The sequence below is a fragment of the Perognathus longimembris genome, chromosome 6 (genome assembly GCF_023159225.1).
Source record: "Perognathus longimembris pacificus isolate PPM17 chromosome 6, ASM2315922v1, whole genome shotgun sequence".
Classification (NCBI taxonomy): Eukaryota; Metazoa; Chordata; class Mammalia; order Rodentia; family Heteromyidae; genus Perognathus; species Perognathus longimembris.
This window is the reverse complement of record NC_063166.1, coordinates 6,975,161-6,989,942: the sequence shown is the minus strand read 5'-3', so window position 1 is coordinate 6,989,942 and position 14,782 is coordinate 6,975,161. Positions and strand designations below refer to the sequence as shown.

The 14,782-nt window shown below is 57.6% G+C and overlaps 2 protein-coding genes across 5 annotated transcripts; one reads left to right on the top strand and one right to left on the bottom strand.

Moving 5' to 3' along the window:
• The first annotated feature begins 5,365 nt into the window (after positions 1-5,365).
• On the top strand, positions 5,366-10,738 carry Slc22a7 (solute carrier family 22 member 7). Its single transcript, XM_048347727.1, has 10 exons — positions 5,366-5,825; positions 6,323-6,426; positions 6,505-6,659; positions 6,759-6,927; positions 7,909-8,032; positions 8,295-8,404; positions 8,504-8,718; positions 9,230-9,338; positions 9,803-10,009; positions 10,401-10,738. Exons 1-10 carry the CDS (start codon positions 5,433-5,435, stop codon positions 10,477-10,479), a joined length of 1,665 nt encoding a protein of 554 aa, XP_048203684.1. The 5' UTR covers positions 5,366-5,432; the 3' UTR covers positions 10,480-10,738.
• A 712-nt stretch (positions 10,739-11,450) lies between these two features.
• Crip3 (cysteine rich protein 3) lies at positions 11,451-14,469 on the bottom strand. 4 transcript variants are annotated; one of them, XM_048347728.1, is made up of 8 exons: positions 14,382-14,469; positions 14,047-14,141; positions 13,636-13,693; positions 13,402-13,530; positions 12,584-12,673; positions 12,112-12,206; positions 11,949-12,006; positions 11,451-11,799 (listed from the first exon to the last, which is right to left on the bottom strand). In XM_048347728.1, exons 1-8 carry the CDS (start codon positions 14,422-14,424, stop codon positions 11,738-11,740), a joined length of 630 nt encoding a protein of 209 aa, XP_048203685.1. In that variant the 5' UTR covers positions 14,425-14,469; the 3' UTR covers positions 11,451-11,737. The 4 variants fall into 4 exon arrangements, with proteins under 4 accessions (XP_048203685.1, XP_048203686.1, XP_048203687.1 ...); XM_048347729.1 differs by having other exon boundaries at positions 12,584-12,655; XM_048347730.1 differs by lacking the exons at positions 13,636-13,693; positions 14,382-14,469 and having other exon boundaries at positions 12,584-12,655; positions 13,402-13,469; positions 14,047-14,104.
• Between the last annotated feature and the right edge of the window lie 313 nt (positions 14,470-14,782).

The following is a 14,782-nucleotide window of genomic DNA, read 5'->3' as shown; positions in this document are numbered from 1 at the left end:
TCCGGTGGCCTCGGGAGCCTCAGCCTCAGCAGCCTCCAGCTGACTCCGCGGGAGCCACGGACCGGGGACCGGTGCGCAGCCGCTCCCACAACCATGCCCTAGCACATCCCAGCCACCCCGCACACACCCCGCCCTGTGGCTATGCTTGCACACACCGCCCTGTGGCTATGCTTGCACACACCCCGCCCTGTGGCTATGCTTGCACACCCCGCCCTGTGGCTATGCTTGCACACACCGCCCTGTGGCTATGCTTGCACACACCGCCCTGTGGCTATGCTTGCACACACCGCCCTGTGGCTATGCTTGCACACACACTGCCCTGTGGCTATGCTTGCACACACACCGCCCTGTGGCTATGCTTGCACACACACCGCCCTGTGGCTATGCTTGCACACACCGCCCTGTGGCTATGCTTGCACACACCGCCCTGTGGCTATGCTTGCACACACACTGCCCTGTGGCTATGCTTGCACACACACCGCACTGTGGCTGTGCTTGCACACACACCGCCCTGTGGCTATGCTTGCACACACACGCAGTTAGGTGTGTCCCACATCATCCGTGGCATCTTGCTTTGTATTGCGCCACAAAGCCTCTCTGTAAATCCAGACGCCCAAAACTTCTGAAACCGGGGAGCTTTTTCACTAGATTGGCTCAAGTTCAGCAGCGCACTGGTGGCTCACACCTGCAATCCTGCCTACTCCGGAGGCTGAGAGCTGAGGATCGCAGATCAAAGCCAGCCTAGGCAGGAACGTCCATGAGACTTACCTCCAACTAACTACCAAAAAGAAAACAGCTGCAGATGGAACTGCGGCTCACATGCTGGAGTGCGAGCCTGGAGCAAAAAAGCGAGCGCGGTGCCTAGACCCTGAGTTCAAGCCCACACACCTGCATAAAAAGGAACAAGAAAGATGTGTTTAAACGCATTTGATATTTAAAAAATCTGACAAGACAATTTATAATCTTTATTCAACTTATACATTTTTTAATGAAAACTTTTTTTCTTTTTGAGACAGTCCAGCTATGTAGCTCATTGAGGCTGGTCTCAAATTTACAATCCTTTCTTAGCGCCTAAACTCTGGGGTTACAGTTCTGCACTATGTCCATTTCAGTGGAAAGGTTAGTGTCTTTCATTATGGAACCCTGTGCTAGAGCCTATTAAGATAGGTTTATGGGTGGTTGTTTTTTTTATGCCAGTATTGGGGCTTCTACTGGTCTTTCCTGCTCAGTCAGCCCTCCACCACTTGAGCCGCGCTTCCAGTTCATCATTGTGTTGGTTAATTGGTGATAGAGTGTCACAGACTATTTTTGTCCTGGGCTGACTTTAAACTGCAACCCTCTCTTTCTCAGCCTTCTGAGTAGCTGGGGTTCTAGGTGTGAACCACTGGTGCTTAGCTCCTGCTTGGCTCCTATTGGAGTATTACAGGATGTGGAATATTACTGAATTACTTAAAAAGTTACCCTTCCGGCTCTATGTGTCGATCATCATCTCAGTAGATGGGAAGAGACTGTGGGCCTATAAAAACAAGGGGCTGAGCTGGACACCAGCGGCTCTCGCCTCCAAACCTACTCGGGAGCTGGGATCTGAGGATTGTGGCTGGAAGGCGGCCCAGATAGGAAAGTTCTTGAGACTCTTATTTCTAATTAACCACCGAAAAGCCAGGTGTGGCGCTCTGGCTCAGAGTGGTAGAGCGCCAACCTTGAGTGACGAAGAGAAGGGCCTAAGTATCAGCAGGAGAACAAACAAAAGCAAAGGGGTTAGACGTGCTGGAAGTGGTCCCCGTTTGGAGTGTGGACGTGAGCTGCTGTCAGTGAGGGCCACGCCGCGAGGCACTGTGACACTACAGGACGAGGGCGGCGGGTTCCCAAGACTGCGCACCCCTTGGGGCAGAGGCGTGGTGGGGTGAGCGAGCGAGTGGTGCGAGGGAGGGAGGGGTGTGTGGAACCTTTTGCATTTTGATCCCCAAATCTCTAGGAGGGCATCTTCCACCCAGTGAACATAAGCAATTTCTGTCCCAAGCCGGACGCGAACGGCCCCCGATGTGGAGACAAAGAGGCCCAGGCTGGAAGCCCAGGTCAAGGAAGGGCAGACTTGTAGTCAGTCCCAGACACAGAAAAAATAAAGCATGACAACCCTCCCTCTCTGGACGGGGCCATCGGGAAACAATGCTTGCGAACACGCGGTGTGGCTATAATAATAGCGCTCTCTTATCCACATATATCTATTTCTTATAAATAAAAAGAGGAGCATATCATACCTACTATTCTGATATGTAATGTGATTTTTTTTGATGCCGTGAATGTGTCTTGAAATACAATTCTTATCCATCTTTTAAAGTAACTTTGGGTCACTGAGTTCAGTGGCCTGAGTTCAATCCTTGTACCACAAGTTAAATTGATAAATTGACTTACACGATATTTACATGTCATACAATTGAGTTTAAATTATAGAACTCGTTTCTCTGAGGCAGGTACCTGCAAATGGAATTGTTAGATTATGAAGGAGGTCTGTTTAACATTTTGAGAAATCCCCATATTGTTCTGAAATGACTACATTTTGCATTCCTATCAGTAATCATGAGGATCCTTGTGTGTTTTTGTGAAAAGGTATTTTATTGGCATACATTAGTTGTACGAGGGGGAGGGGGTCTCATAGTGACATTTGCATAGACACACAAGTACACCCATTCACCTCCTCTTTATCACTCTTCCTTGCCCTCCTCCCTCCTTCTTAAATCGGTTTCCACAGGTTTCATTTTTTTAATTTATTAATTGAACACAAATTTTTTTACAAGGTGTTGTGCAAAAAGGGTACAGTTACGTAGTAGGGCAGTGTGTACATTTCTTGTGATAACTTACGTTCTGTTTTTCTTTCCCTTCTCTAGGTCAGGTAGACATATATACAATATACAATGTATCAAGAACATATACAGTGTTCACAGACTTGGTCTCTACTGTCTCTCCGTCTCCCTTTGTTAACAGTCATATATCAGGGAGATCATGCCCCTTTCTTTTCTATGTTCTAGGCTTGTCTCGCTCAACATTATTTGTTCGAGTTCTGACCATTTCCCTGCGAATAACATTTCACCAATTCTAATCGCTATGTAGTATTCCATTGTGTATAAGTACCATATTTTTTGGATCCATTCGTCTGTGGAGGGGCATCTGGGTTGTTTCCATATTTTGGCTATTGTGAATTGTGCCGCGATAAACATGGAAGTACGAATGTCTTTTTGATATCTTGGGTTTTGCTGTTTAGGATAGATGCCTAGGAGTGGTATGGCTGGGTCATAGGGTAGGTCTATACTGAGCTTTTTGAGAACCTCCTTACTGTTCTTCAAAGTGGTTGTACTAATTTGCACTCCCACCAACAATGGAGAAGGGTTCCTCTTTCCCCACAGCCCCTCCAGCATTTGTTGTTGCCTGAGTTCAGAGTATAGGCCATTCTAACTGGGGTGAGGTGGTATCTCAGGGTTGTTTTTATTTGCATTTCCTTTACCACCAGGGATGTTGAGCATTTCCTCATGTGTTTCTTTGCCATTTTTATCTCTTCTCTTGTGAAGTCTCTCTTTAGCTCCTTTGCCCATTTCCTAATAGCTTTATTGGGCTTGGAGGAGGTTTCATTTTTTAAATTTTCCGTTATGCACTTAAAGTACTTCAAAGATATTCACCCTTCTCCCTGCTTCTCCATTTGCCTTCCCCGTCAACTGAGTCTGTTTTCCTTTCCTGCCATTTCTTAGTGCATACTAATGGTGTCAAAGGCTCTCACCGTAGTATCTCACATATGCATGTATTATATTTTAATCAGAATAGTGCTCTCTGTTGCTCTGTCCATCTCCCTGCTCCCTTGAACAGCTTTCGGTAAGATTTCTCAGGCCATCTTCATATACAGATGTAACACATTTTGATATTATTCACCCTCTTTCTCTTACGTTCTATTTAATGGCTATGTAGTACTCCATGACATGAAGGTTCCATAATCTTTTTAACCTTTGCCACACTGGTTTTTCATTGGGCTGTTGGATTTTTTTTTCCACTATTTCAAATGGTGCCAAAGTAAACATCTTGGCTCCAACTTTTTCCCTACAGGGCTAATTCCAAGTACATTAACATGGTATCTTGTGTTCAGATTTCTTTGCTTATTGTGAAAATTGAATGAAGGAATGCCCTGGATTGTTTTTGTTCATTTCTTGGTATTCAGTTGGTAATTCATTCACTCAAACTCCAGATTAACTATTGCTGAGTCCCACATGCTCCAGTGGCTAGGCTAGCCCCTCGCCCAGCACGGCCCGGGGGTGGCAACGACGCCCCATCTTTCCTCCGCCGTCTCACTTTCTTTCCTGCAGTCAGCTGCCGAGCCACATTGTGCAGCCCCCCAACTTTGGTTCCATTATTTATTTAATTTTTTTTTTGGCCAGTCCTGGGCCTTGGACTCAGGGCCTGAGCACTGTCCCTGGCTTCTTTTTGCTCAAGGCTAGCACTCTGCCACTTGAGCCACAGCGCCACTTCTGGCCATTTTCTGTATATGTGGTGCTGGGGAATCGAACCCAGGGCTTCATGTATAGGAGGCAAGCGCTCTTGCACTAGGCCATATCCCCAGTCCTGGTTCCATTATCTGTTCAAAGTGAGCGTTAGACTGAATTAGTGGTTTCCAAAGGTTTTTTTCCCCCAGACATTGTAGCATCCGAAGAACATCCTTGGAAATTCATTTGGAAATCGTGGGGCACACAGGTCTGCCGGCCTGGGGTCTGGGAAAATCACCTCCGAATAAACTTGACATTGCCGGCTTCTGTCCTGCTTGGGCTGTACGGTGGGGGTGGGGGGGTGGGAGGGTGGGGGGGTGGGAGGGTGGGAGGGTGGGGGGGTGGGGGGGGTCCGGAAGTGGATGAAGTCATGCAGATGGGGCCCACGGATGGATGGGGAAGGGTCCTGGGTGGCCGGGAATAGATGGGCGCAGAATGGTTGAGTGCAGGGGTCCCCCTTCCCCCCCCCCAGGCCCGTGCATGTCCTGGGGGCGCTCAGGCCAGGGGCGGGAACCCTTGTCACTTAGCCCCAGGAGCCCCTCGCCCATGAAGACGGGGTCCTCCGTCCTGAGCCCGAGGTCACAGGCCACACGAGGTCGACCTGGCCGTCAGCAGACGGAGAACACCCCAGGGAGCCGGCGGGGCGCCTTTGGACTCCCCTGCCCCGGAACCCCGGGGGGCCTCTGGCGCGGCGATCCCGGTGTCAGTGACCCCGGAAGGGGCGGCGGCGGAACCCCGGGGGTGCGGGCGGCTGGGGCGGGCCCAGGCCCGGGCCGGCCCCCGAGGGCTGGGCCGGGGCCGCGGGTTCTCGCCCCGCCGTCTGTTGACTCTCCCCTCCAGAGTCCAAGGGTCCGCGTGGGTGGCGGGCTGAGCGGCGCGGGCGCCCGCGGGGGGCGGCGGGCGGGCGGCATGCGCTTTGAGGAGCTGCTGGAGGAGGCGGGGGGCTTCGGCCCCTTCCAGCTGAGGAACCTGGCCCTGCTGGCCCTGCCCCGCGTGCTGCTCCCCCTGCACTTCCTGCTGCCCGTCTTCCTGGCTGCCGTCCCTGCCCACCGCTGCGCGCTGCCCGCCGCCCCGGCCAACCTCAGCCGCCCGGACGCGTGGCTGGAGGCCCGCCTGCCCCGGGAGCCCGACGGCGCGTTCAGCGCCTGCCTCCAGTTCGCCTCCCCCCGGCTTCTCCCCAACACCACCCTGGGGAGGGGGACGCCGGGCCCCGGGGAGCGGGGGAGCCAGCCCCCCACGGTGCCCTGCGCCCGGGGCTGGGAGTACGACCGCTCGGAATTCTCCTCCACCATCGCAACCGAGGTACGGGGGGCGGTGGGGGGGGGGGCCTGCCATGGCCGGGGGTAGTCGCAGGTGGCCCTGAGGTCCATGCCTTTGCCCCCGAGGGCCCCCGCTTACCCATCTGGGCACAGGCTCCATGGAGACAGAGCCCTGAATTTAGTTTGGGAGGGGAGGGAGGCGGGGGAGGGAGAAGGGGGAGGGAGAAGGGGGAGGGAGAAGGGGGAGGGAGAAGGGGGCTCTGAAGGATCACAGAGGCCCCCCCCTTCTCCCTGTTTCCCTCCTCTTTTCTAGCACTAGATCTGTGATTTGTGAAATCCATCTGGATTTATGCCCCCATCCAGTGGGTGGGGGGGCAGAGTCTGGAGGGGGGCAGGATTTCTGCCATCAGGTCCCCCCCTCCGTGGGAGGAAGGAGACAGGCAAGGCTGGCGGCCTCAGGAGACCCCAGGGTGGGGGGGGTGTACCAGCTGGGGAGGGGCCCCCCTCACCGGGGCGCTGACCGTCGATGGCTCTTGGCAGTGGGATCTGGTCTGTGAGCGGAAAGGCCTCAGCCAAGTGACGTCCACCTGCTTCTTCGTGGGCGTGCTGCTGGGGGCCGTGCTCTTCGGCTATCTGTCTGACAGGTGGAGTGCGGGCTGGGGGGGGCTGTCCCCGGCAGCTGGGGGGGCTGGGCGGGGGGGCTGATTCTGGGGGATCCGCAGGTTTGGGCGGCGCCGGCTGCTGCTGGCGGCCTACGCGAGCTCCCTGCTGCTGAGCCTGGCGTCGGCCGCTTCCGTCAGCTTCGCCATGTTCGTCATCACCCGCACCCTCACCGGCTCAGCCCTGGCGGGGTTCACCATCATCGTGCTGCCCCTGGGTGAGGCGGGCCGGGGCAGGCAGGGCCGAGGGGGCTGTGGCCGGGGTGAGACTGCGCGTCCGAGCCTCCCGTTCTTTCCTCCCGTGTCCCGGGGCTCAGAGCTGGAGTGGCTGGACGTGGAGCACCGCGTGGTGGCGGGCGTGCTGAGCAGCATCTTCTGGACAGTAGGCGTGCTGCTGCTGGCTCTGGTCGGGTACCTGATCCGGGACTGGCGGTGGCTTCTGCTGGCTGCCACGCTGCCCTGCGTCCCGGGCATCCTCAGCATCCGGTGAGGGCTGCGCGCGGTCAGAGCCTGAGGTCCAGCGACAGAGAGGCTGAAAGAGCAGGGGAGAGAGAAGCAGGGACCCAGAGGCAGACAGACATCAAGAGGAAGAGCCAGAGAGCCAGACACCAGCAGGAAGAAAGTGATACAGAACCACGAGGAGCAGAAATGCAGAGGCACAGCGCAAACCAGTGGAGCAGGGAGGGGAAACCACAGGTGGTGAGAGGCAAGAAAGCAGAGACTGAAACTGGGGCTCAGAGAGGGGGGCTGGGCAGGGTGTGCAAGAGGTGGCACTCGGGCAGCAGGGCAGGGATCTCGTGACCATCTTGTGCGGACACGCCCGTGTCAGATCGCTCCCGTGTGTGTCTCAGTACTTTTGTCCCTCCTTCCTCCTGGGCCTTCCTGACAGAAGTATTTGGCGCTGGGAGCTGAAGTTTTGAAGGGAGGAGGATCAGTTGAGTGAGGAAGGGATTTCAGATGTGGGAGATTCCGGCCTGAGCAAGGAAGTATGGGAAGGAGTGGCTTTCAAATTTGGCCTTAGAAGACGAGGTATGGTAATTACACCTGTAATACCAGCTACTTGGGAAGCAGAGAATGTGGTTCAAGGCCAGGCTGGGCAAAAAGTTAGTGAGACCCAACGTCAGTCAATAAGCCGGATGCGGTAATCACATCCGTCAACCCAGATACACAGGAAGCCATAAGACGCTGAGGGTGGTGATTTGAGGCTAGCTTGAGACAAAAAGTGTAAGACCCTATCTGAGAAAAAACTACAGCAAAAAAAGGCTGTGGTTCAAGCGGTAGGGCACCTGACTTGTAAGCAAAAGACATACAACACACACACACACACCCTCACGAAGTCAATTGGGCATTAAAAGGCTTCTGAGAGTTCCTTGGGTGGACACCGCATGCGCAAGAGCCTGGAGCCGGGAGGGAGGCTTGCGGGCGGGGCTGGCTTTCTGGCTGAGGGGCCTCCTGCTTCTCCCCTAGGTGGGTGCCCGAGTCTGCGCGCTGGCTTCTGACCCAGGGCCGCGTGGAGGAGGCCCGAGGGTACTTGCTCCGCTGTGCCAGTCTCAATGGCAAATCAGTGGCCTCGGAGAGCCTGAGCCAGGAGGTGAGCGTGAATGCATGTGTGTGCAATGCGTGTGTGCGCACGCCTGGGGGAGGCACCACGCGTGGCAGGAAAAGCCCTGTGGGTCCCCTCCTCCCAGGGGCCACCTTCGTGGCTCTCATGAGCACCCCAGGGCTGGAGAGGAGGAAAAGAAATTCAGAAGGAGGGGGGGGGAGGGAGGAAGACAGAGAGAGAGAGACAGACAGACTGTTCCCTCAACTGTCCCCGCTCGGATGCGTCCCCATCTCGCCTCTTCCTTCACCAGGCCCTGGACAAAGTGGCCGACAGGGAGCGGGGGGCCCCCAGGCCCTCGTACCTAGACCTGTTCCGGACATCCCGGCTGCGACACATCTCGCTGTGCTGCGCGGCGGTGTGGTAGGGAGGGAAGCGAACGGGAGGGGGGGGCGGCGCGCCGGAGGTCGTCCTAGAAAAGACCAGGTCCTCCGGAAAAGAGTGGCCCTGTGCCCCGTCTAGGTTCGGAGTGAACTTCTCCTACTACGGCCTGACTCTGGACTTGTCGGGGCTGGGGCTGGACGTGTACCGGACGCAGCTGCTGTTCGGGGCGATGGAGGTGCCCTCCAAGCTCCTGGTCTACCTGTGCGTGAGCCGCGTGGGGCGCCGCCCCACGCAGTCCGGGATGCTGCTGGGCGCCGCGCTGACCTTCGGCATCCGGCTGCTGGTGTCCAAGGGTGAGCTGGCCACGGGCCCCGCCCCCGGCCCGCCAGGACCCCGCCTTCGCGGAGGCCCCGCCCCCGGCCCGCCAGGACCCCGCCTTCGCGGAGGCCCCGCCCCCGGCCCGCCAGGACCCCGCCTTCGCGGAGGCTCCGCCCCCGGGCCCGCCCAGGCCCCGCCTTCGCGGAGGCTCCGCCCCGGGTCCGCCCAGGCCCCGCCTTCGCGGAGGCCCCGCCCCCGGCCCGCCAGGACCCCGCCTTCGCGGAGGCTCCGCCCCCGGGTCCGCCCAGGCCCCGCCTTCACAGAGGCTCTGCTCCGGCCCCGCCTTCGCAGAGGCTCCGCCCCTGGGACCTTCCAGGCCCCGCCTTCGTGGAGGCCCCGCCCCCAGGCCCGCCAGGACCCCGCCTTCACAGAGGCCCCGCCCCAGGCCCCGCCTTCGCAGAAGCTCCGCCCCGGGTCCGCCCAGGCCCCGCCTTCACGGAGGCTCCTCCCCTGTCCCCCTCCTCACCGCTGGAACCCCTTCCACAGAGAGCAGGGCCTGGACCACCGCCCTGGCCATCTTAGGGAAAGCGTTTTCGGAAGCCGCCTTCACCACCGCCTACCTCTTCACGTCGGAGCTGTACCCCACTGTGCTCAGGTGAGCCAAACCGTGTTTAGCGGACAGGCCTCGGCGAGGGCCGGACATCCACCCCACATGGTGTGGCCCTTCCCACCTCCATGGGAAGAAATAGTCCTGAGAAGCCCCAAGCCGCCCACCACTCATCCACAGCGCAGAAAGCCGGGCCTTTCCGCCAGCCCCTGGGTGGGGGGGGGGCCGCCCTCTGGCTGTGCGTCTGGGCCGGTGCAGGCTTCCAGCCCCTGGGTGGGGGGGGGGGCCGCCCTCCGGCTGTGCGTCTGGGCCCGTGCAGGCTTCCTTCCTCCTTTCAGCTGTACCTGATTGCATGTGGTCGGGATAGGACTCCCACCCCCTGGTGGGTGCTAGCTCGGTGCAGGCTAGACTTCTTGGCCTTTTGGAAGAGCATAGCAAAACCTGCCCGCCCGGGAAGGAAGACGTGGAGGCATGATCCCAAACCCAAAGCCTCTCATCCTCTCTCTGAACAGACAGACAGGGCTGGGGCTGTGCGCACTGGTGGGCAGGCTGGGGGCCTCTTTGGCCCCAGTGGCGGCATTGCTGGATGTAGTATGGTTGCCGCTGCCCAAGCTGACCTATGGGGGCATTGCCCTGCTGGCTGGCTGCGTTGCCGTCCTGCTGCCAGAGACAAGGAAGGCCCAACTGCCAGAGACCATCCAGGATGTGGAGAAAATGAGGTGTGTGTATAAAACTGTGTGTGTGTGAGTATATGGGGGGGGGATGTTTTCAGGTTCTTCACACCTGAGGATGCAGAAGGTAAGACATAACTAACTGCACAAATGTACTTGGCACATGTACATGAGTATGCACCCGTATTTCAGCTGATACCCTGGGGTGTGCTGTTTGCATAAAAATGTACAAGTCTGTATATGTGTATGCACACAAGCACCTCAGGATATTCGAGAAGAGGCACAGGTGTGCACACTCAGCTATGCCTGCTCACGAGGGATGTTCACAGGCATCTATGCTTTTATTCTATGAGCTAGGAGGGGCCCTGGACCAAGCCTAATGGGGCAGCAGGCTCCCGAGACTAAACCCTCCCATGGCTCTCAATTCCTTCCTCCCCAGTAACTCCCGCAGCCGTCAGGAGGGAGAGATGCAGTCTGGACGGAATGGAGCTGAGGAGAGCTGTGCACAGAGGTTCTGAAGCAGGAGTGGAGAGCGCAGGGGCAGGCCCTTGTGACTGGGGGTGGGGTGCCCACAGGACCTCTCTGCCTAGAGCTGAAGGTTGAAGGTTGCTATGTGTCCTCTGCCTACGTTCATCCAGCCTTCACCATTAGGCCTCCAACAGTCGGACAACCTCCCAGAACATAGTGAGCTGCTGGAGATTCTGAGCTTGGCTGGGGGGATTCTGTAAATCTTTTCTGGAAGGCACCTTTCTATAAATAAATGCTTCCCGGGTTGGAGTGGCCATGAGATTTGGAAGGAGCCCGGATGAGAAGCCTTTGAACTGGCAATGGCTCTGTTCCTAGCCTTGCTGCCGATGTCTCTGTGACCTTGGATGTGTGGCTTCTCCTCTCTAGGCCTTAGTTTGTTCACTTCTCAAAGGGATGAGCTTCTTAGCAGACCTTCACACAGAACACACAGCCATACTCAAACCAAATAGCACACTTGTTCTAGAGAGGGCGCTGAAGAAGGGACTGTCCTGTGAGGCTCGCATGCATGCTGTCCAGTTGCTGTGTTGTGCTAGGGCTGCGCAGGAGGACAGAGCTTTGTGTGCCATGACGCACGCTGCTATCTTGGGGCACTCGCAGGACCCCTTCGACACAATCTGCTATTCAGACCTCTCACCCCAAGAAGAGTTGAAAGCATGGGAGCCAACAGTTTATTAGAGAAACTGGAAACACTGAGGCTCAATAAGCAAGTTTTTTTTTTTAATGTTTTTAGATTTATTAGCAGGATTTGTTTTGTTTTGTTTTTGGCCAGTCCTGGGCCTTGGACTCAGAGCCTGAGCACCGTCCCTGGTTTCTTCTTGCTCAAGGCTAGCACTCTACCACTTGAGCCACAGCGCCACTTCTGGCCAATTTCCGTATATATGGTGCTGGGGAATTGAACTCAGGGCTTCCTGTATACGAGGCAAGCACTTTTGCCACTAGGGCATATCCCCAGCCCCTCAATAAGCAAGTTTGATGAAATACATTGATGCTCCCAAATTTGCCAGGAAAGGAAATGGGAAGGTGAGTAGGCTACCATTTAAGTTAAGGTGGCCTAAGTCCTCTAACCAAATAGGAAAAAGAGAAGAATTTGAGAGAGTGCTGAGACTGATCTACCATGAAACCTAGGCCCAAGCCCTCAAGATCTTGCCTTCCCCTCACCCCAAGAAAATGGTGAATTGTGTAGCTCCCATTGGGCCAGGGAGGGGATGCCGAGCAGCCTTGGGTAGGATGACCTCTGCTGTGAGCAGCTCATTTGGATCTTATCTCCACTGGGTCATAGATGTAGCAGCCCACATCGCCAATGTTCACACCTGAGGGAGAAAGCCCTGTTACCAAGGGCAGAGTGCTGGGGGAGTTGGGAAGGACCTCGGGTGCGTCTGATCATAAGGGAAGTTGACCACACCATTCCTACAAGACCATGGACATGCTATACTTTAGGCCTGGAGTTGGGGCCACCCACCTTTGGGGCCAAACAGGTAGCCGTAGCAGGGGATGTGGCAGTAGGGGATGCCATCATGCTGGAACATAGAGAAAAGGTCATCTCAGCCTCGCTCTCTTTCTGTGTCTTGTCTCCCCCCACCCCTTCAACACAGACCACCTCCCCCCCACCCTGCCCTGCTCACCTCAGCGTGTCTCCCGGCAGTCAGGGTCTTCCGGCAACGCTGGCACCTCAGGCAGGGTCGGTGCCAATTTCTGCCCAAAGACATCACCTTCTCAGCTAGTGGTGGAGAGATAGAGTTCTCCATCTTGGGGATGAGGCAGGGCAGGGTGGGGTATAGTGGGGTAGGGCAGGGCAGGCCGGGGTACAGTGGGGTAGAGCAGGGCAGGGCAGGGCAGGGTGGGGTATAGTGGGGTAGAGCAGGACAGGACAGGGCAGGGCAGGGCAGGGCGGGGTATAGTGGGGTAGAGCAGGGCAGGGTAGGGTAGGGCGGGGTATAGTGGGGTAGAGCAGGACAGGGCAGGGCAGGGCAGGGCAGGGCGGGGTATAGTGGGGTAGGGCAGGGCAGGACAGGGCAGGGTAAACTGGGAGTGGAGCGGCCCACCTGCCTGGGGTCTCCCAGTGTCTCCCTTCACAAGCATTCTGTTGTCACTTACCAAAGTAGACAGGTTCCTCGCAGCCCGGGCACAGTGAGGTCTCCCCCGTGAACGTCTTCATGTGGGGAGGGCCTTTATGGGGAAGAGGCCCTGGCTTTGGCTGTGGTGAAGTCCAGGGCCTACCTAACAGCACCTATCTATACAAGGCACTGTCCCCTCCAAAACCCATACTCCACCTGCCTCTCCCTCCTGCCCCAGACAGCCATGAACCTGCCTTGAGCCCAGAGCAAGGTCCCCTTCGGCCCTAGCTCCTGCCCCATTCCTTTATGCGATAGGGACTATTTCCTTGTCATCCCTCCAGGGGCTCAGGGGCCCTGTGGCCCAACCCTGTTGGCAACTCAATCTTCAGGAAACCTTAGCTGATACAGGAGCTGGCCAGGGCAGAGGTGTCAGGTTGTCATTGCCCACTCCAGGGGGCAGGAAGAACATGGGCCAGAGAAGTTGACGTTTCTGAGGGCCGGGATCCATGCTAATAACCCCTCACTCCTACATGTTTCCTTCCATGGTGCTGGCCTGCCTGGGGAAGAGATCAAAGCTCCAGGCTAGCTTTGCCTGATTAGCTCTGTGATTATACAAGGTCCCTTGTCCTCTCTGCACCACAGTTGCCTTCACATAAAAAAGGTGATAATGCCATCTATCCAGTTAACCTCCCAGCAGCAGATATGAGGGAATATTTAAAAAAAAAACAAAAAAACAAAGGCTGGTGGGCTTTGCTAAGCATTAACTTGTAGCACTATGGAGCAGAGAGCTGGTAGAAGACCGAGACCCAGCTTGGCAATGGCTACGTCTCAAAGGGTGGGAGGCGGAGCTTTACTTACTTTTCTTGCCTTGGGGGAGGCCTGTCCTCGGCCTTGGGGGGCTGAAATTGCTAGGGCTGAGGGGAGTGCTGTGGGCAGGAGGAGTGGGGAGGTTGTAGACGTAGCAGCCCACACCACCGATGTTCACTCCTGCAGAGAATCACCCAGTTGGGGGAGGGCTGTCAGGTGTGGAGCCCTGGTTCCCAGCCGCAGGCAGGGTTCTGTGGCCCCTGGCCCTTCTGGGCCAGTACTTACCTCTGGGTCCAAAGAGAGCTCCATAGCACGGCTGGTGGCAATATGGCCTCCCATTGTGCTGGGCACAAGCACAACCAGAGGCACGGGGGTCACTCAGGGCTAGGGGCCCTGCCTCACAGGCCTTCCCCGAGATAGGGTGCCAGCTGTGTGTCCGCTGGCCAGTCCTGGGGGGGCTACACGGGGTGGGTGAGGGGCTGGCATGCCAGAACGGCCACCGTAGTCCAGGGACAGCGCAAAAGCAGGCGGGGAGGGGGGGTGGAAGGGGAGTGACGGGATGCGCCCGCCCCCGAGCTGCGCACCAGGGCACACCTGGTGGTTGGTGGAGCCCCACTGGGTGGGTGGCCCTGAGCTGAGCGGGTGAGGCTGGGGAAGCAGGGGCAAGGCTGTATACCCACCCGGGCTAGGCCTCACCTCTGCGTGCCCACCGGGGGACAGGACGCTGTGGCAGCGTTCACATTTCAGGCAGAAGCGGTGCCAGTTCTTGCCCAGGGAGCTCACTTTCTCAGCTGTGGGGGGACACGGTAGAACGGAGTTCCGCGGAGCCAGAATAGCACCAGACAGCCCCCTTTTACCTCCTTCTACGGGCGGCCCCGCGGGGGAACAGCCCGCCCGCCAGCGCTGCTCCCCGGGGCCGAGGAGCAACCTCTGCCCGGCTCCAGGTCGGGAAGGTGGCCTGGGGCGTGCCGTGGCCATTCCCCGGGAACCCCATCTCACCCCCACCCCCACCCCCTCAGCCCGGAGCTCACCAAAGTAAACGGGCTGCCGACAGCGCGGGCAGGTCCAGCTCATGGCTCCCCGAAGGCGAAGGGGAGGCGGCGGGCTGGCCGGCAGGCCGGGCCCCCGGCGTCCCTCCGCCCCGCGGCCGGCTCCGCCCCCCGCCAGCCGGGAGCCCGCCGCCGGCTTCCCAGTGCTCACGGGACACAGAAATTGGGAGCCACTTCACCTGCAAGACAATTCCCCCGGCCCTTCAAGGCACACTGAAGCCGAGGGGCTTGGGGCTGGGCGCACGGAGGCACAGCGAGAATGCCGGGATGTGCGGGCGGAGGGGGGGGGGCGGCGGGGGGGGCGGGGGGCGGGGAGTGGTGTCTGGTTTCTGGGTGGGGGAAGAGAGGAAAATACCCACAGTGCAGACACCAGACACCCCTCA

What these genes read in the sequence shown, in the direction of transcription:
- Slc22a7 (XM_048347727.1), top strand. Translation starts at nt 5,433, where the DNA reads ATGCGCTTTGAGGAGCTGCTGGAGGAGGCGGGGGGCTTCGGCCCCTTC. An exon ending in CATCATCGTGCTGCCCCTGG is followed by an intron (nt 6,660 to 6,758) that starts GTGAGGCGGGCC and finishes CCCGGGGCTCAG; the next exon opens with AGCTGGAGTGGCTGGACGTG. An exon ending in CTGTACCCCACTGTGCTCAG is followed by an intron (nt 9,339 to 9,802) that starts GTGAGCCAAACC and finishes CTCTCTGAACAG; the next exon opens with ACAGACAGGGCTGGGGCTGT.
- Crip3 (XM_048347728.1), bottom strand. Translation starts at nt 14,424, where the DNA reads ATGAGCTGGACCTGCCCGCGCTGTCGGCAGCCCGTTTACTTTG. An exon ending in CCTCCCCCAAGGCAAGAAAA is followed by an intron (nt 12,674 to 13,401) that starts GTAAGTAAAGCT and finishes AGCCAAAGCCAG; the next exon opens with GGCCTCTTCCCCATAAAGGC. An exon ending in CTGCCGGGAGACACGCTGAG is followed by an intron (nt 12,007 to 12,111) that starts GTGAGCAGGGCA and finishes TCTATGTTCCAG; the next exon opens with CATGATGGCATCCCCTACTG.